Source organism: Cyprinus carpio, chromosome B5 (genome assembly GCF_018340385.1).
Source record: "Cyprinus carpio isolate SPL01 chromosome B5, ASM1834038v1, whole genome shotgun sequence".
NCBI lineage: Eukaryota > Metazoa > Chordata > Actinopteri > Cypriniformes > Cyprinidae > Cyprinus > Cyprinus carpio.
In genome coordinates this window covers 20,398,888-20,420,444 of record NC_056601.1, presented here as the reverse complement: position 1 = coordinate 20,420,444, position 21,557 = coordinate 20,398,888, and the positions used below count along the sequence as shown (strand labels likewise).

The 21,557-nt window shown below is 35.6% G+C and overlaps 1 protein-coding gene across 3 annotated transcripts in view; it reads right to left on the bottom strand.

The window, feature by feature from the left end:
- Positions 1–21,557, bottom strand: part of LOC109086671 (cytospin-B-like) — a 146,901-nt gene that overhangs the window by 1,929 nt on the left and 123,415 nt on the right. For all 3 annotated transcript variants that reach the window (XM_042724836.1, XM_042724837.1, XM_042724838.1), the window contains 2 exons: positions 11,846–11,962; positions 11,232–11,291 (listed from right to left, as the gene is read on the bottom strand). In XM_042724836.1, the coding sequence (XP_042580770.1) occupies positions 11,232–11,291; positions 11,846–11,962 (177 nt within the window). The remainder of the gene's footprint in view (positions 1–11,231; positions 11,292–11,845; positions 11,963–21,557) is intronic.

The following is a 21,557-nucleotide window of genomic DNA, read 5'->3' as shown; positions in this document are numbered from 1 at the left end:
GCGCTGAGTGCACAGGACGGACATTAGCCGAGCGACGACAGAAAGATGCAGATGGCGGATAAAAAACAAAAGAGGAAAACATCTGTGGGACAAAAGAGGCTTACGATGAGGCAAGAAGTAGGACCCGTGTACATTTCAGATCAGCTTTACCTAGAGCGAACTCAAGGAGCAGGAAGGCCTGCGATCGGACACTGAGGTTACTTTGTTTCTTCTCGATAGGTGAGAAACATTGGTTTTGATTTGTTTCACAGAACTAATATATGCTGTTAAAACACATATACCAGGGATCTCCAACCCTGCTCCTGGAGAGCTGCCATCCTGCAGACTTCAGTTCCAGCCCTGCTCCAACACACCTGTCTGTAATTATCAAGTAGCCCTGAACACCTTGATTAGCTGCTTCAGGTGTGTTTGATTGGGGTTGGAGCTGAAATCTGCAGGACAGTAGCTCTCCAGGAGCAGGAGACCCCTGACATATACAGTATGCATGTTGAAACACACAGTCCTACCAAAACACATTCGACCAGCATTACCATGGTGACACACATTGGTTTCACTTATTGATGACATCATACCCTCGGCCGGCTGGCACAGCAGATTCTGCCATAATCGTTGCCTGTGTTGCGTATGTATGTGTGGGGCGGAGCTATCAAAATAGGGGCGAGACCCTTTTGGGGTAGGGGCGTGTTTGTTTTGGTGATTTGAAATATCAACATTGGCTACCAGAAATCACTTACCCCACCTTTAAATCTTTGCTTCTGGCTAAAATAAGAGTAATCTATTTTATTTCTTGTTTTTTTTTTTTTTTTTGTATCTTGTACAAGTTTCCATTGTTAAGCAACACCTTAAAAACCTAGAATCCAAACACAAAGTTTAACAACATCAGATAATTTCCCAACAACCTGTTCAAACAAATATATCCCTTTTTTTTTTCTTCAGGCATGAGAAGATTTTCACAAGCCATTTTAAATACCGCAATTTTCTCACAAGCAAGCATAATTTTCCTTTAAACCTTCTGCCAAGTTTAACAATTTAGCGACTGGAGTTTGTGACAAAAATAACTAGCATTTCTTAAAAAGCAGCCTCTGACAGGCACAAAGAATATTTCGGGGGAAAAAATCATTACATAAACTTATATTGTGAATGGCTGCCAATAACACAAAGCACTTCATGAGAGACATGACAGAAATCAACAGGTTCATATGAATCCTCAATTATGACAGCTGTAACAGATTCAAGAAAATGGATTCAACAGAAAGATACACTGTATTTTTAACACCTCATTGTGTTTAATTAACCATATCCAGATTAATTCAGGTAATTACAATCATAACACTTGTTTAAACCGATCCATAGATCATAATATTGAATGCCTTCTCCAGTGAAAAAGCCATCTCATCTGAATTAGAACAGACAATATGCACAGATCAAGCTCTGTTTAGACGAAAAAACAAACAAACAAAAACAGAAAAATAAAAATAGTTCTAAACAAATAAAGTATGTTGGTGAATTTTGATGTAAGAGGAAAACAGAAGATGGACTTTTACACTGAAGAACAGTTTAAAGCACTTTAATGATGTATTTGTTTCTTGCAAACATGCAGCTTTCAACTTGACAAGATGTAAATTAATGGACTGGAGTCATATAAATTAATTGTGGATTATTGTGATTTTATCAGCTGTTTGGACTCTCATTCTGACAGCAGCATTGACTGCAGAGGATCCATTGTTCAGCAAGTGATGTAAAGCTAAATTTCTCCAAATCTGTTCCAATGAAGAAACAAACTATATCTTGGTTGGCCTGAGGGTGAGTACATTTTTTAGCAAATTCTAATTTTTGCTTGAAATATTCCTGTAATAAAGTTTCATCAATAGGAGCATGCTTGAGATGAAATGCGATGATGTGTACAGAAAATTAAAAGGAATTAATGTAAATATTACTTGAACAGAATATTTAACTGTGCATCATTTAAAATCGAGCTGCAAGATTGTCAACATTATACAAACAGTGAAGATATTATGAATTTTATGAATTTAAAATAATGAAATTATCCTCAGCAAGGACACAGGAACAACAGATTTGGAATGTCTGAACTGACATTTCCATCACAAAATGATAATAAACACAACAAAGTACAGTACATCATTTGAGATGTGGTAGAAATTACACTGGTTAAAATGTTCAAAATGACAAAAATACCGTAAATAAGTTCTCCTGGGATGCATGTATGATGTACACACACACACACACACACACACACACACACACACACCGTTGTACTTTGTTAAACTAGTGAGCGAGAGTAAACAGTAAATTTTATTTTCTAGAAGTTCACAGGTCCAAAAGTCCCTTTATTTGAAGATATATGCAGTTGATTGCATCAAAGAAAGAGCAAATCAGCTGGATGTGGGATTTTCCAGTCATTCCTTAATGTTGTTGTGAGGAGATTTGGGGATGACAACAGGGCAAAGACCTTCACTTTAACATCATAACCAGTAAGAGGTCACAATTATCATGTGTTCGACATCAAATCCACACACACACACACACACACACAGTGGTAAGGAAGTTAATAACACAAATCTCAGCTGGAGTTATCAAATTCTCAGCCAGTCCATCAGAGACATCCATGTAATATATATGTAGAGTGTAAAAATGTTTCGGGGCTGTTATATTATAGGCTTGACAATCATCGAGTACCACCGATTTAAAGGAACAGTTCACCTAAAAGAACCTTCCAAGCTGTGTGTGTACCATCTCTATGAAAACAACAGCTTGCTAATGTTGACTAACTGTCTTTATATTCACATCACAGTTTCCTCCTTGTGTCTACAGTATGTTGGGTGAAGTGAACTCCATACTGTGGCATTTTCCTGTCATAGTATTTATGGATGTGTTGGAACCTGGAGAATTATTAAACATTTACAGGTCATTTTAAAAAGCCCACAGAGGGCAGTGAGGCATTTGGACACATTGTCCTGTTTTTCCAAACACGCCTCTTTCTTACCACACTCGATCTTAACCATATAAAGCTTACTGTGAGATAAGCAAATTCTAAGGTCTTGAAATGATCAATGTTAAAAACTTTTCTAAGAAATCTCAGAAAAATACAGTCTGTCACATGCCTTCTTATGTTTGATATACACTAGTTTATACTTTTTTTTATCAAGTAACAGACCTTTTAGTATAATTGGAAAAACGTTCACCTTCAGGTCGTGGTTGTTCATGTCTTTTTGCTGCAAAATCTTTAATGATTTTTATTAAGTAAATGTAAAAATGTATTTTATATTGTTCTTTATATTTCAGGATTAGCACTTATTGGACAAAAGCAACTTATTTGATTATCCATACATATTTTGGTCTCACTTTATTTTAATGTCCAATTCTTGCTATTATCAAACCATTAACTATGACTTTTGGCTAAATAAACTACTAATTTTGTGCTTATTTATAGTTAGTAAGGTAATTGTTAAGTTTAGGTATTGGGTAGGATTAGGGATGTAGAATATGGATATGAACAATATAGGCTCTATAAGTACTAATAAACAGCCAATGTATTAATAATAGGCATGGCCTAATGGTTAGAGAGTCGGACTCATAACCCTAAGGTTGCAGGGATTGTAGGTGGGGGGAGTGAATGTACAGCGTTCTCTCCCACCTTCAACACCACGACTAAGGTGCCCTTGAGCAAGGCACTGAACCCCCAACTCCTCCCCGGGCACCGCAAGAAAAAAAACACTGCTTCGGGTGTGTGTTCAATTCTGTGTGTGTGAATTTTGGATGGGATAAATGCAGAGTGAATGTCTTCACTTTTGACTCTAGAATTCTTTGATACAGAGGAGTTCATGGTCGACTCAATGACTGTGAGGTGTCCAGGTCCTGTGGTTACAAACCAAGCCCAAAATCATCACCCCTCCAGCAGCATGTGTATCTTTTGAGGTGTTTGTGCTGATATGCTCTTTAGGTTTTCACCAAATGTGGCGTTGTGAATTATGGCCAAACATCTCCACTTTGGTCTGTTCAAAGGTCATTGATGCAACTTTGCAAACCTAATCCGTGCTGCCATGTTTTTTTAGATAGAAGAAGCTTTCTTCTGGCAACCCTTCCAAATATGCCATATTTGTCCCATATTTTTCTAATTGTACTGTAATTAACTTAATCATTTAACATGTTAACTGAGGCCTGATGTGAAGTTCTTGCGTCGTCTGCCATTTCTCTGAGTGTTACTCTGTCTGATCCTGGGGTGAATTTGCTGGAATGTCCACTCCTGGGAGGATTGGTATCTGTTCTGAACATCTTCCACTTGTGAATAAACTTCCTCACTGTAGAATGATGGACTTCAAATTGTTTGGAAATGACAATTTTAATCTTCCCAGATTGATGGCAGCAACAATTGCTTCTCTAAGATTATTTGCGGCAGTGAAAACGTTGTGCCACAACATCCTTTAAGGTGGTTTATTTTTTTTATCTTTGGATGTTTAGAGGATATAAGGAAGTGAGTCATACCTGAGAGTAATTGCGTCATCTTTAATAGTTTGCAGTAGTGTGGGAGTGATTGTTTGGAGATCCCTGCGAGGTGGAAAGATGGCTGTTTGTTCAAACGTTTTCTTTTCTTGTGAGTGATGTCTGGCGCATTGTGAAGTTCCAAATTACTTTTAAACGTGGTTCAAACTTATTGTTAATCGTTCAAACTGGTATTTTTCTTCTTTCTGTGTCATGGACAATGGTGGAACATGTCTTATCTTTGATTTGTATTGTTTTTTTTGTGTGTATGTGTTTTAATTTATTTTGTGGTGGTTTTTTTGTTTTTTATATTGTGTTTTTTTTTATTTTTTGTGGGTTTTAAAATGTGTCTGGCGCCCGAATATTTTCCTTAATAGAGTTTATTTATGATATGGCAGCTACCACCGATATATATAGTTGATGTCTTACCTCCTTGGCATTGTGTTAATACACACAAGAAGGCTCCAGGTAAGCAAACTGCCAAAACTTTTATACTGCTTTTATAGAGGTGCTCACACCTGCTGATGATCAGTTAATCAAAGGCATTTGATTAGCAGTGCCTGACCGCTACTTACCCTCTTAATTCCTTTTAACAGTAGGGGTGTCCTAACATTGTCACACATGGTTTTATTTTTGTTAAATAAAAATGTTAAAAGTTTTAAGACCTTCCAAGGACAACATAACATATATATATATATATATATATATATATATATATATATATATATATATATATATATATATATATATATATATATATATTCAAACCCATACACATACATTCAGATACAGATCTTTATGATATAATCCTCTTTGCATGTTTCTGTTTTGTGTCTGTGGTTAAGTCATGCTGAAAGGGACAAACATAACCTGCTGAGTGATGTGTCAAGTCAAAATATTGTGCACACTTCTGTAATGAAGTCATAAAAACACCCTCAAGTCAGTAATTAAACAGTCAGTGGCTAACAAAAAGTGTTCTGAGACACATTGAGATGTAATATGTTTAAACAGCAGCCACAATCTCCATATTAACTGGACATTTACTGCAAAAAAAAAAAAAAAATAGCCATCACCCCAAATGACTGAATTGATCAAAGAGTAAACAAGTGAAGTTTGAAGCACAAATAAAGGAACCAAATGTGTGCAAAATCACACAGGATACAGTTAGCATTCTTACTTCTGCACAAAGCAGCCAATAAATGATCAAAAAAAGCATAAAGTCATGTGAAAAAGAAAGTACACCCTCTATAAATTCTATGGTTTTGCATGTCAAGACAACAACAAAAAAAATTATCTGGTCCTTAAGCAGGTCTTGAAATTAGGTAAATACAATCTCAGATGACACTACAACACTACCTATTACACCTTTATTTATTTAACAAAAATAAAGCCAAAATTGAGAAGCCATGTGTGGTATTCCATGATTCAATAGCTTGTAGCTAACCACCTTCAGCAGCAATAACTTGAAGTAACAATTTTTCTGTATGACTTTATCAGTCTCTCACATCATTCACAATGTTACTTCAGTTCATTGAGGTTTGCAGGCATTTGTTTATGCACAGCTCTCTTAAGGTCCTGTCGCAGCATTTTAGGTTGAGGTCTGAACTTTGACTGGGCCATTGCAACACCTTGGTTATTTTCTTTTTTTGTCCATTCTGTTGTAGATTTGCTGGTGTTCTTGGGAGCATTGTGTTGTTGCATACAGCTTAAGCTTAAGGACAGATGGCCTCACATTTGACTCTAGAATACTTTGGTATATAGAGGAGTTCACAGTCAACTACATGGTTCCCAGATCCTGTGGCTGCAAAACAAGCCAAAATCATGACCCCTCCACCACTGTGCTTGACAGTTGGCATGAGGTATTTGTCTAATATGCTGTGTTTGGTTTTTGCCAAATGTGGTGCTGTGCATTATGGCCAAACATCTACACCAGGGTTCTCAATTCTGGCCCTCGAGGTCCACTTTCCTGCAGTAATTTTCTAGTAATCCCAAAGACCTTGATTAGCTTCAGGTGTGTTTGATTAGGGTTGGAGCTTAACTCTGCAGAAAAGTGGACCTTGAGAGCCAGACCTGAGAACCCCTGATCTCATCTGTCCAAAGGATGGAACACTGTCCTTTTTTTTCCATCATAGTTTTCTGGTTTGTTCATATGCAACCTTGCAAGCACAAGCCATGCTGCCATGTTCGTTTTAGATAGAAGAAGCTTGCCATCCTTCCAAAAAAGCCACTTCTTTTTCTAATTGTACTGTCATGACAAATGTCATTATCATCTAACATGCTAACTAAGGCCTGTACAGTCTGAGATGTAGCTCTTTAATCTTCCTTACTGTAGACTTCAAATTGTTTAGAAATGGCTTTCTAACCCTCCCCATCTCTTACATTTATTGCTGACTTTCCTCCTTGGCATTGTGTTAACACAAACTTGAATGCTCCTAACCATGCTTGCTGATCATCAATTAATCAAGGGTATTCTCAATTCTTATGAAAGTAGTAAGGATGTATTTTGTTTTTCACACATAGCCTTTTTGGCCTAGTTTTTACAAAATAATGACACGGTGTAATATGTCATGTACTGTATTGTCGGTCATTTGAGGTTAAGACTTGCTAAGGATGATTTTTTTAAGTTGTGATCACAAAACCATAGAATTCAACGACTTCAGTTTTTCACATGACTGTGTGTCAGAATATTGTATTGTGTTTTGTTTTCAATAAATGCAGCTGATAGAAACATTGTAAGATACTTTGGAGTCTGACAGTCTAAACATCACAAAAGGTATTTACAATGTTAACCTGGCAGAGGAAGTTTCAGGATTTTGAAAATTGGGTAAAAAACATGAATAATGAATTAAAGAAATATGTATGATTCTGCACAATTTCTACAGAATCATAAAGTATTACTATTACATTCCACTATTATGAATATAATGTAATAATCATTGTTTATGGGCACTTTTAGTTTTTTATATCAACTTTATGCAACGAATTAGCAATTTTGGGGGAGGAATAACCAATATAAGAGATGACGGTAGAGCTCACGTGATCCATCTCTCAGCTGCTGCAGTGATGGAAAGATAAAAAAATATGATCCTGTTTTTATTTTTTTAAGTGACATAGCTCTGACCATGTACATGGACATTAAAGAAAATTGCAAAGCAAATCTAATCTACTGAAAAACTGATGCAGTGTCAATGGTCAGTTCAGCAAGACTTAAATTTGTGGCCTCCTGTAGTTAAAAAATAAATAAATAAATAATAATAATAAAATTTAAAAAATGCTTTGAGCCAGATTTTTTAATGATTTTCTTTTAGATTTTGTGTGGTATTTACATATGATTCAGTGAAGTTGATTACTGCTGCCTGGGGAATGTACTTTTATTTTACTTGTGGAGACTTGCTAAAATATACAGCATTCTGAAGTTCCTTTGATTTAACTGGGTGTTCTAGATTGTTTGTTTTTCTCAAGAATGGAAAATTAATACAGCTTGATCTCACAAAGGCAATAGCCATAGGGATGTGTGAATAGCTCTATAAACCCCACAAACCTCGACTGCTGAATTAAAAGCCTCTTCAACTGTCCATCTTTGGCTCACAGTTACAGTGCAGATGCAAATGACCTGTATTTAAATGTGCTCGCTGTGTCAGGCACACAAAGCATTGATTAAAGATGTGCAAATTACTCACCAGGGAAGGCCAAAGTCTACTGAGGTTGTCTTTTGCTGTTTGCTGTAATTATTTGCCGTAATCATGCTTGTTTGATTATAACAGTATTCATTTATATTTAGACTCATGAGTTATGAGTTATTTATTATCTATTTATTAAAAATGATACAATCCAATAAAATAATCCACACAGTAGTAAACGTATTGAGGTCACATCAGTGTTATTTTAGTGTAATTTATTTACTATTTAGTTTTTATGGTCACACCATATAGTTCAATTATTCAAATAGTAAACAAATGAAGTTTGAAGCACAAAAAAAGGAAACAAACAATTTATTATTTATTTATTTTTTACTGGAATGGTTTTTCTTTTTCATTTTAATTTTAGTTAAAGTTGTAGTAATTTTGAGGTTTATTATTTGTTAAATATATACTGTAGTTTTTATTTCAGGTTCATTTTTTTTTTTTAAGTTAAAGGGATAGTTCACCCAAAAATGAAAATCTGATGATTATCTGCTTACCCCCAGGGCATCAAAGATGTAGGTGACTTTGTTTCTTCAGTAGAACACAAACAAAGATTTTTAACTCAAACCGTTGCAGTCTGTCAGTCATATAATGTAAGTGGATGGGAATCAAGGGTTTGTTTTTAAAAAAAACATACACAAACAAAACCAAATTAAACCCTGCGGCTCATGACTATTCATTGATGTGTAAAGACACAAAACGGTCAGTCTGTGCAAGAAACTGAACAGTATTTATATAGTATTTTACCTCTTATTTTCACCGCAATCTCTGAACTGTCCTAAGCCAGGGTGTCTATAGATATGAAAAAGTAAAATTTAAGACTTTTTAAGACCTTTTTAATACCACCTGATATGAAATTTAAGACCAAACCTCTGATGGAAATCACACATTATTTTACGTACATATAATGTAATATTTAAATTGTTAAATGTAAGAAGATATATATACTGCAGTCAGAAATGCTATTTATTATAAAGATATACAGCAAACTTTTCATATCACGAAATAACCCCACAAAAGCACCACATCACAGAGATTTCTGGTTTATTCTGAAGCAATATTTTATCTGTGTTCTATTAGCTTTTACATTTATCTGCATATTTTTGATATTAACTTCAAACTGTTATTTACCTTTATAAAGGCCATTTTTTAAACCTTATTAAATGTATGCATCATATTTCATGTCAAATTCTTACAGCTGATCATTAGATTCAATTTACACTAAGGCTCTTTACCAAACAAATTAAATAATTTATATTGCACAATACAACTGCAATAAATGATGTTATGATATTAAGGTTTTAAATACAATTTTGAATTTATAAATAAGAGATGTTGGGGGGAAATACATACTTTTAAACATACAAAGTGCGCCAGTAGGTGGCGGTAAGTCACATACTGAGTGAGTCACTGAGTCATTCAATTAACTGATTCGTTCAAAACGCTGAATCATTCAGTAAAAAAACACCGCTGCGTGCTTGGAGATTACACAATACTTCTGCTGTGATCTTTGTTTGGAAGTTGGAACTATCTTAGTTGTTGAAACGTAACAAAACAGTCAATATAGTGTCTAAAATAAGTATCTTAATTATGTGACTAAACTACTTGTTTAACTAAAATCAATTTAACATTTGCAATCGTGAGAATATTCGGCAATTAGCTCCCTTGTCATGGTATGTTGCTTAACTACATCATGTTATAAATAAAAAACTTAACATTTAGAATTTTTACCTCAGTATGTTTCTTCTGTGAGTTTCTTTATGTGTCCCTTTCAGCTCTTTTGCTCATTTCATACATTCATTTGATTTGGTTTCTCCATAAAAGTCTCTTACAAAGAGACGGACAGCAGCGCAAGCCTAAACAGTGCGACATTGATACCAGAAATACACACTATCCATTATCACTCACTGTTTATGTTGAATGTAATAAAATCAGAAGAATCATTCTCGTGTTTCGATGCTTCACTGGTTAATTTTTGTCACTTAAGTTTTAATCAGGCAATTTGTCCGGTCGGGAAAGTAAAATTAAAAAAAAAAATACAGTAAACTTGCATTTAAACTAGCTAGGAGGCTGGTCAGCTAACTGTAGCATGCAGTAACTACAGCGGGGGAAAAAATCTCTGTTCAATGATTGTAAACGGTCACTGGTTCCATCAGATTGGAAAATGTTTTGCAGTAATAGGACCGAAAATATTTAAGACCCATTGAATCTGAATTTAAGACATTTTAAGACTTTTTAAGGCCTTTTATTAGGAAAACTTTTTTAATGACATTTTAAGACTTTTTAAGGACCCGTTGCTACCCTGTGAGCACGTCCTAAGCTCGTTCTCAACAGCCTGCTCATGAGGCATCTTTTTCTTCTTGCTTTACGGCACCTCACGCAGGCTGAAGAAGACGCAAACGCGCTCAGGACAGTTCATTTCAGAAAATCAGAGGTAAAAAAACTATATAAATACTGTTCAGTTTCTTGCACAGAACGATCCTTTTGTGTCTTTAAACATCAATGTATCATCACGAGCCGCAGGGTTTCATTTGGTTTTGTTTGTGTATGTTTTTTTGACTCTCAAAGCCATAATTCCCATCCACTTACATTATATGACTGACAGACTGCATCGGTTTGAGCTAAAAATCTTTGTTTGTGTTCTACTGAAGAAACAAAGTCACCTACATCTTGGATGCCCTGAGTGAAACCAGATAAACATCAAATTTTCATTTTTGGGTGAACTATCCCTTTAAGTTAAGTTAAACTAATTTAAATGGGAAATGTTGTCTTGGCAACTAGCTGAAATAAATCAAGTTTTAGTTATATATTTAATTTTACTTCTGGTATGAATTCATGTAACAAATTTTTTATTTGTTTTTTATTTTTAAGTTAACTACAATAACCCTGGATCATATGGATGAATTTTACTCACTTTAAAATAATAAATAATGATAAATTATTTCTAATATGAATAAATGAATGAATTATGTGTGGGTGTGTGTGTGTGTGTGTGTGTGTGTGTGTGTGTGTGTGTGTGTGTGTGTGTTTCTATGGACATAGACTCACCAGAGAGGGCTTAATACCAATGCTTTCGGCTGCTTGGAAAGCCAGGGTGAGATTTCGCCCCTATAGGGAGAAAACAGCACTCGCTGAATATTATTTACAATAGTGAAAAGCAGGTGTCTTAACCCAGCTGAATTCTCCAGCGATGCTCTAGAGAGTGATGAAGCTTCCACACAACGAGGCCTTTCAGTAGCTTTGACATTCACAACACACCCAAAGAGGCTTTGTGAATAATTCAAAAGCATAATGTACCATCTCTTCCTGTAATCACTATTATACTTATAGCTGCAATTTGTCACACAGCTCTAAAGACTGCGGCGCTTTGCCTGTTCATGGGTGAGTGTATGATTGAATAAACACAGAGGGAGGGCAGAGCAGCCATTTATTTATGTATGTTGTTTCTACACCTTTCCATGTGCCATCTGTTTATGTATTCTGTCAACACTAATCCATGAAAGCAAGTAATTTGTTACATTTGGCAGGTCAGAAGAAAGGAAACCTTGACTGTTAACACGCTATGCTTGATTGCTAAATGTGTCAGGCACTAAAGTGCAATGATCTACTAAGACACTTCAGTAACCAGTGTAACAAATATATGTATGTGTGTTTGTGAGTACCTTGTCATGGCTGATGAGCTCTTGGTAAGGGATGTGTGCAGGCAGATAGGTGTGTAACAGAGCACAGAAAGCCAGGCCATCACTCCAGCTGCTGCTGAAGTTTGTCACATCTATATTCTACAAGGAGAAAGAGAAAAGTTTAAAAACATCATGTAGCTGAAATAGGAGTTTTTAGCCCTTAAGTGTATGTCTGTTTGCACTATTTTTTTTTTTTTTGTAAAAGACGCATGCTACAGATGCACAATCAACCAGCTGCCAATTGTTTCATTCCAAACCTGTAACCAGAGACTGACCAATTATGCTTTAATTAATGCTACATGCAAGAAAGGCACTGGTAATAACTGACAGAATAGTCTGGATGCCTATATTGCCCACTGAAATTAAAGTATAATTTATATAATATAATATAATATAATATAATATAATATAATATAATTTATATAATATAATATAATATAATATAATATAATATAATATAATATAATATAATATAATATAATATAATATATGAAATTTGGGAGCAGTAAGTTTTTTTATTTTATTTTTTTATTTTAAACACAGCAAAAGCAGTAAGATTGTGAAATATGATTACAATTTAAAATATTGGTCTTTTATTACAGTATATATTAAAATGTAATTAATTTCTGTGATCAAAGCTGATTTTCAGCATCATTACTCCAGTCTTTAGTGTCACATGATCCTTCAGAAATCATTCTAATATGCTGATTTGGTGCTCAAGAATGTCATTATCAATGTTGAAAACAGCTGCATAATATTTTTTTTTTGTGGAAACCATGATAGTGTTTTTTTCTCCCTCAAGATTCTTTTATGAATGAAAAGAACAGCATTTAGGCTATATGAAATATATATAAGTCTTTACTTTTTATTAGTTTAATGAGTCTTTTTATTCAGGATTCTTTGAAATAGATATATTTTGTAAAATATGAGTTGTGATCATATTACTTTGGAATGTTGGCGTATAACATCAGTTTTCAAGAGTATCTGTCACTGTATTTTGCATTCATTTATGTACATTTTAAAAGCTGCTATTATAAAAGTACCTGATGAGTGGTGTCAGACTGCACATACATTTGAGAACACTGTCTCATAACAGCATTGCCAGTTTTCAGAGCTCACTGGAGACACTGTATATCAATACACAACAGTCCTGCAGTACTAGTACAGTGAAGTCTTCTCTCAAATACTCAGTTATTATTGATTTGCATTAACCAAAAGGGAATCAATGATTCAGTTGAAATCAATCATTGATTCAGGTGATTGTTCACTGGAGCAGTTTTAAAGCTAGTATTGAATAAAGTACTGGATATATTTCTCTTGGTTTTGAATGTGTTTCTAGGCAGTGAGATGCTGAACCCTCATGGAGTTTTCTAGTGTGTCATAATGATCTTTGACTGGAATTATTCATGTCTGTTTTCAATTAAATATTTATATAATAGACAGAAATCTGCAAAAATGCAGAATTTGGAACAGAAATGGAACACCTATCTTTCATAAAGTTCTACACATGCCCTGGTTAATATGTATTTGTTATAAAATATTTTAATTAAAGGTTAATTCACCCCAAACTGAAAATTCAGTCATTTATGCACCCTCATAACATTCTAAACCTTTTTTCATATTCAAAACACAAATCAGAAGAGTGGCTTTATAAGGTGAACATATTTAATTTAGGATTTTATTTAAATATAAACATTGATAAATGCAAATACATAGAGATCGCTCACCAAATATGGTAAGCGAAAGCTTAAACGTGCTTTCTTGAAGTGAGAACTGTTCTAGCATGTCACACAAACATTTCTGAGCTTCTGAAACAAAAATTTGGTTGTGAGGACTTTCAATGGATGGACAAAAATTATGAGAGATTATTAAAAATATTGTAAGATGAATGATTGTATTATAGGTTTAGAATGACATGAGGAATAAATGTCATTTTTGGGTGAACTAGTCCTTAATTTAGTGTAGTACTGTGTAGCGTGAACCAGACAAATTAAAGATTCGATCGGGAGCCTGGTTGAAACATGAGCCGAATTCCACAGAAAGGCAGGATGTTGTAAATCAACTCCCAGCACCACAGTCTGGTAACCAACTCTTTCACAGAACAGCTTTCAACATTAACACCATTAGAACAATTATTGACAATTTCAATTCGAAGAAGAGATTGTCTAATTTGGGGCAAGTAATCGAAGAGATGGACAGTCTGACCCTCACATGTAAAGCCATGAGATTAAACAAGATCGTTGGATTGACTTCCCCCCACCTAGCAAAACCAGGACTGAAATTCCTAAGGAGACCTGTTAACCCCTCTGGTCTTCACAGGACATATCCTTACTCCCCAGAATGGCACAGAGAATGCCTTCCAATGCATATATGCACCAAAATGAACTCAAAAAAGACTTTCTAAATGGATATCAGTCCATTGCTCAACTCCATATCATACATGTAACCCCCACATTTGATTATAATGTTTCTAATCACTTATTGTGTATGTCTTTTTAAATAACTCTTGAATAGCTTAAGGGATCATATTCATGTTTAGTATGTGTGTGTTCGAATCTTCTTGCTTGAAAGGTTTGTGACCATCAGTTATTTGTCAAATGTATCATATTCTTGTTATAGGAATCATGTCCAAATTATACCCTGCAAGAGCAGGAAAATTCGGACCACGAGCTTGATAAGATAACATATGATTTATGAATGGGTGGGACAAACATCGCAACACCACGAGAAAAGACAATATCTAATTGGTCAAGACAACATTTGAGGTGTGGCCAAAAGGCCAGTTTAAATACTCAGGACACCATCAAATTTTGGCTTTTAGCTTTGCTTGTAGTTTAAGCTTTTAGTCATGCTTTTAGTTTTGAGCTTGCGTTTAGCTTTTGCTATCAGTCATGCCGGCTTTTAGCCTGCTTTTAGTCATGCTTTGTCATCACTTTTAGCGTTCTTCGAGCGCCGTTCCAGCGTGCTTCGGCCTGCACGTCTGCTGCTACTTAGCCACGATGAGAAGAAACACCACCTAGTCTCGTCAAACTTTACTTATTTTCTTTTTCGTTTGAGAGTTTCGTGTTCTGAGTTAAGTTTTGTAACTCTGTGTCTCCGAGTCTGACCTCGCGTGCCCGTCTGAAACTACAACCAGCCTACAACTCTGCATCTTCAGCCAACGCCCAACCACGGGCTTCCCAAGACGTCACTTCAACGACTACTGAACTTCCAGCCAATCAGCAACTTCGGGAAACCCCCTTTTCAGCGACAACAAAAGGGAACCCCGTTAAACAGGCAACGCAAGTAACCTCCAGACTCACATCTGTACTGGTGTTATCTACTATAATTTTAACCTCATTGAGGAACTCAGTGCGAGGGTTAATTAAGTGATTAAATGGTTGTTCATGTCTATGCAATTTCACGTATTGCTGTAAACTTGGGATTTCACATTTTCATTCTCTTAAACTCACTCTTTCCTAACGTTCTATCCTCCTGCAACTTGTGTGAATGTGTGAGTGCGTGCGTGTGCTTATGTGTTAGATTAGTTTATATGTCTTAGATTTATCTAATAAAGCCTTATTTATATTGAAAAGAGAAGTATCTTGTGTTTTGTGCTCACAAGTTAATGTCTTAAACTGCCGATCTTGTTACTGTGCTAATTAATAGTGTTTTCACTATACTTTGGATATTAATATCCAGCGCAGATTTGATGTTAAACGGCTCGTTCAGTGAATCGCTGGCCGTTTCAGTGATCAGCCGTGAAACAGTGATTCTGTTCAAATTCCCTTTAAAATCTTAAATGATTCCCTTTGAGCTAAATTGACCTGTTTCCCTTACAACTGTTACGTTTTATCATGTTTTAAATTCAGTCCACCAAATTTACAACAAAACATTGCAGAAAACGTGAGAAAAGACTGCAGATATATTTTAAGTGAAATAGCGTGTTACAGAAAACAAAGGACACAGAAGGAAAAGAACTTTTGCATCAATTGAAATATTGGGATGGACTTCACACACTCTAGACTGTTATCTCATTGTGTTTCACCGGACTTCCTGCTACTTCCTGTATGTCCCAGTGCAGTCATTCTTCTTTGTATAAGTGCATGTAGTTTGGGAACAGGGCAAAGGGCCAGTGGCGACCCTCTTGGGCTCAGCCCTCATCAGCCCCTTCTGGGCCCTCAGAGTCCCAATACTTCACAAACATCTTTTGATTTAAAATCAGATGTTAAATTTGAAAGGAGACCCCCATAGAAGCTCCATCCTCAGCTGGGCCATTGGGGCTGAGATGTAGAGAAGAAGAGAAGTTCATTAGCCGTCTCTCGAGCAGGTCAGAAGTTCTTCAGTAAGGACGACACCCACAGAGGGACAGTGAAGAAGGAACCATGTGAAGAATCCCACCATCTGTGCTACACTCTGACTGAGAGGACATGTCTTGACATTTATAATCAAGTGTGTTCGAGGCACCCAGCCTAAAATGTCTTGTGTTTTATGTGAAATATAGAGATTAAAGAAAAATGAAAAAAAATACATCAGACAGAAAATAATAATATGGAGTACCATTGATCCTACTAAACCAAATTTTAAAGGAATAGTTCTCGCAAAAAAAAAGCATCATGAATGCCTTTTTCCTTTTGTGTAACATAAATGAAGACATTTTAAATAATGTCCAAAAATAGACAGTGACTAGTGGCTGTTAAGCTCAAAAAATGACAAAAAGCACAATAAAAATGACCTGTGTGCTATATTTAAAAAAAGCCATCAAATAGATTTTTTGTGAGAAAATATTCACTGCAAATCTTCCATTCTGTGAAAGTTACCAAATTTCATTTGCACTTGTGTCAATTCAAAACACTGAAAAGTGCATTAGCCATGAGGTATGCGGGAGCCAATGATGTTTGGCATCACTGACATGTTGAACCTTGTGCTGTCATGTTTCAAAGTTACAAGCACAAATGATATTTGAGAGCAGTGGAGGGAAAAATAATCAGCAAATAATGATAGTCTGTTTCTCACAAAGTTATCGTGTATGGCATCAGAGACATTATGTAGCAACATATGGATGGCTTTTATGGTGCTTTTACATCCTTTTTGGATCCTGATAGCCCTCTCCATTTGCTGTACTGTATTATAAAGAAAACAATCTCCTTTTGTGTTCTATAGACCAAAGTATGGAATGACATGATGGTAAATAGATGATGACAGAATTTACATTTCTAAGATGAACTATCCCTTGTGAAAAAGAAGTGCTCTTAATTGTATTGAGTGTGCACTTCAAATCTTAAAAGTATGTTTTACTTGCACATACTACGTATAATGTTAATTAAATAAAAGGCCATTAAAGAGAGTAAACTTTCATGAATGTTTAACTCAATTAAATGCACTTTTAAAAAGTGCACTTAGTAAAAATGCTTTTGTCATTCTTTAAAATAAATGTGCTGACTAACATTAAGCCTGTTTCCACCTCAGAAACTTTCCCCAGGAACTAGGAACTTTGAGCCGGGTACTCTGTGTTTCCACCGTGGGAACCAGGACCTAAATAAAGTTCCGGGTAAATATTTGCCCCTCAGAATGTCACTGCTCACAAGGTAGTACTTTTTCAAAGGTCCAGAACTTTGAGGGTGGGACTTTGGCACTGAACATGCTGACTGGTTGAGTTCACGCAGAATTGTATTAAAACCACCATTTATTTGCATAATTTTGTGAATATTGATATTATCGTGTAATGAAATGTAGTTTTAAGAGTTGTTTTAAACTCAAATCCTTCTGACATTTTCCACTGGTTCTGATGTTTCTGTAGTGGTTAAACAATTTGTTTTGTGTAAATCTAACAGGCAGTCTTTTATTTGTTCCATGTCATATCCTTTTGGCTGAGCACAAAGGTATATTTCATAACTTTATATATTTATATAAAAATGATATAACTTTATTAAAATGAAATTGAAAAGAGGCAGTGCTGTTTGATATAATATTTTGTTTCATTGTAATGTATGTACGTTCCCTGAACTACATTTCTGCAGCTATTAATATGTTTAAATGTGAAAGAAAATAGGCAGTGGTGTTTGATATCATATTTCTACTTATTGTAAATACAGTGAGGAAAATTACTGTAGGCAAGGTGAGCTGACTGACGTTATCAAGTATGCTGCTGTTCCATTTGCAGAATTACCAGATTTGCGTTGTCCCATCCCTGGGAGTTCACACTTTCTATTTGTATTTTTGAATTAAGAAATTAATAGGATGCAAGTCCGAAATTTGCATACTTGGTATTGAGAAATGGCCTTGAACTGGGAGGAGCAGTCGCACGCAGTCCTACGTCACCAGACTAACTTATTTGCCTAATTCTCATGGTACTTTAGGCTGCAATGGAAATGCAGCAACAGGTCTGAGAGAAAAAAGTTCCTGGTAATTTCAGTACCAGGTAATTTCGGAGGAAAAGCAGCAATATTAAAACACATAAATTACTTGATTCTAATTTTAAAGCTGCAGTCCGCAAGTTTTTCCTCTTTGTCGCCATCTTTGTTTGAAACCTGCAATTGCAGTTATTTGAGGAATTAATTTCTTAACGTGGGTTGTGCACCAGCACAGCTCCAGCACAGATGAATCTCATGTTTTGAGGTTTAGCTGTCAGTAACCACACTGGTGTGGATACTGTACTTCAGAATCACAGATTCTATCATACGTCTTGGAATATATGACCCAAATAAGAATTTTCACTGGATATTGTCATCTGAACGAGTAAGTAACAAGTCTGCATCTTTTGTTCTGACGAACTGAGGAAAAAAGGATCACAATAAATCACGCTACAATGGTGATTAAATCTAATGATCGGTTCGCTAATATCACATCAAACCGTGCAAATTTTTATTATTGTCATCCTATCAGCATTGTGTGAATATGTGTGTATAGTTTGTATTCGCATGTTTTTTTTTTTTTGTGTAGTCTAATCTCTATTTTTGTTATAATTTTAATTTTTTATAAAAATAAATTATTTTAACCCCAAAAGCAAATTATTCTTTGTTAGAACCAGTTCTCTTTAAAATACAAAACTTGTGTAATCCCACATAGGCTGTAATCAGATGCACATTTAAAACTGGAATATAATCTAATTTCAGCCATATGTGTTTCATATACACATAATCCTTTCTGGATTACAATCCACCATGAAAATGATAAATGTAATTATTCTAGCTGCTGTGAGAAAAGGCTATAAACGATCCGCCACCTGCAGGATCCTCACATGCGATAGCCTACTAGCCAGGCCAACTTCTTTATGTTTACAGACATGATGTAATGACGCAGCGGCATGCTCGAATTTCCCTCAAATTCCTACCAGTACCACTTAAATTAGAAAACATTATTATAAGCTTTTACCATTGTGAATCGGGCTAAGGTAAACTATAATAAATTTTTCTTTAGTGTCCAAAAACTTTTTATTCAGTTCATACTTACATAATAAGTAGTATTCTTTTTATTAAATGCATATTTTAGTATGCTAAATTGTAATCTAAGTAATAAAACAGCAATAAATAAACATTTGAGAATTTCTTATTTTAGAAGTGAGTTTCTTTTTTTTCATGTAGCATCAAACTACAGCAATCAACCTGAACATACAGAGCTAAAGTGCTTCTTTTGGCATTTTGCTCTTCCATTGATTTTCTAATATCTTCCTCTGACAAAAGACCTGCACAATCATGTAGACTGACATTCCTCACATGCCTGTGCTGTCTCTTATAGCACAGGTGGCCCAGAGAGGGTGATTATACACACATACAAAGCCAAATAAACACTCACTGGTGTACACAATTCTACATGGGCTTCAGGAGGCGATCGGGGGGTGTTTGTGTGTGTGCTGTGCAGGAATGCTAGGAGTGAGGCAGAGAAGCACGGAGTCACATCCCGGATGGTCTGAGTGTGCAGAGATGGGGGGGTTGGGTGGTTAATGTCATCAGAGCAGAAAGAAAGCACAAGAGGAGGGGTACAAATGTTATAAAAACAGTAGTTTCCATCAGTACATTGGGACCCAGCTTCAAAAAGCAAACACAGCATCCAGTGACAGGAAATCACCCTTGCTCTCTCCAAAAGACAGAGACAGAAAGTGGATGCAAGACAGACAGAACACAGCCTGGTAGTTTTCGTTCAGTTAAAACAATATTGGCCCACCAATGTAGCTTACGTTTCAGGTTGGAAAAAAGCCAGATGTATTTTCAGCTTCTGCAGTAGAAACAGAAAGCAAGCTTACTCATGTTAGCATGTAGTGGTGAGCCTAAATTGTCTGGTAGCAAAGAAAATGTCACTTCCTCTATAAATATGACTCTTAGTGTAATTGTGTGTTTATGGTTTTGAGTCATTGGTTTTAAGACTATTAACACATCTCAGCTGTTTATACGCTGAGAAACAGAAGTCTTACTGAGAAATTTACTATTTATATATAGACTTTCATAAGCACTTGACACAGGTTAATAGAGTCTACATTTAATTGCATGGTTGGAGACAGCAAACACACACACATACATTGCAGCTGGATTGTCGACACACACAGAAAGGGCTTTCAATGATGGGTCCACATCCTCTCCAGCACTTGTCGGCTGTTATCTAACAAAGCCATGACGAGCAGTGACTTCATTGCAATATGAGAGACAGGCTTTTAGAGAATAGCAGCGTACAATCTTCATGGCCATCTCCAGTACACAAAAGCACACTAAATGACAGACATACTACAGTACATTATACAAGTTAAAGGAGTAGTTCATCGATTTCTGTCTGAATTACATACCCTCATGTCATTCCATACCCATTTGACTTACATTCTTCTGTGGAACACAAAAAGAGATGTTTTGAAGAATGTGTAGGTAGCTCTTTCCCCAATGACCATGGGCTGCTAACATTTTTTTTAAATAAATAAAAACAAGACAATGAATTAATAAAACATGGCCACAGATGAAAAGATAATGGATTCTTAATTCTTTGTTGCGATTCTTATTTATGCATTTCATGTGTGGGGTGTACAATAGCCTTTTGATGCCATAAAGTACTCCGAGGTACTGTAGCTCTTAAATCTAAGGCACACTTATGCTTATTTAAAATTGGCTTGTCACATTTGGTTAAAGTACCCCTGCAGACACTGATTTTATCCCTTACAACTCAAAATCAATCAAATCAAAGAGCACTAAAAAGCTGTCACTAATATTAGTTCATCACATTCTCATTTTGTAATAATCAATAAAGCTCTACTCTGCACAATGAATCTCTTATTTACACTGGTCTACACTTTGTTCTAATGGGAAGATTCGTGAATGTGCAGAACTCAGCATGGAGATGTGGATGAACAACCCTGCAGGTTGATGGGACTGCTTACTTGCCTTTAACGATAGAAAGCAGGGGCTGTTTCAAACCATGTTTTTGAGAATGTCTTTGGTACACTGCAGTTTTAATGGGAAAATGCTCAACAATGGTGTTTACTGATGAATTTGCACATGGTTTGACTTTAAGTACATTAAAAACACCAGACAGACATATAAACCATAGGGAGTCTTTAAAAGACCTTTAAGAACTAATACCACTGGCCACCATTCACATCAAATTTAGCTAAATGTGCCGTTTCTTTGTAATTGATTGTGACCGATTCTCACTATTAGTTAGTTGCTTATTAGCATGCCTATTATTAACATATTGGGTGTTTATTAGTGCTTACAATGCACATATTCTGCATGAC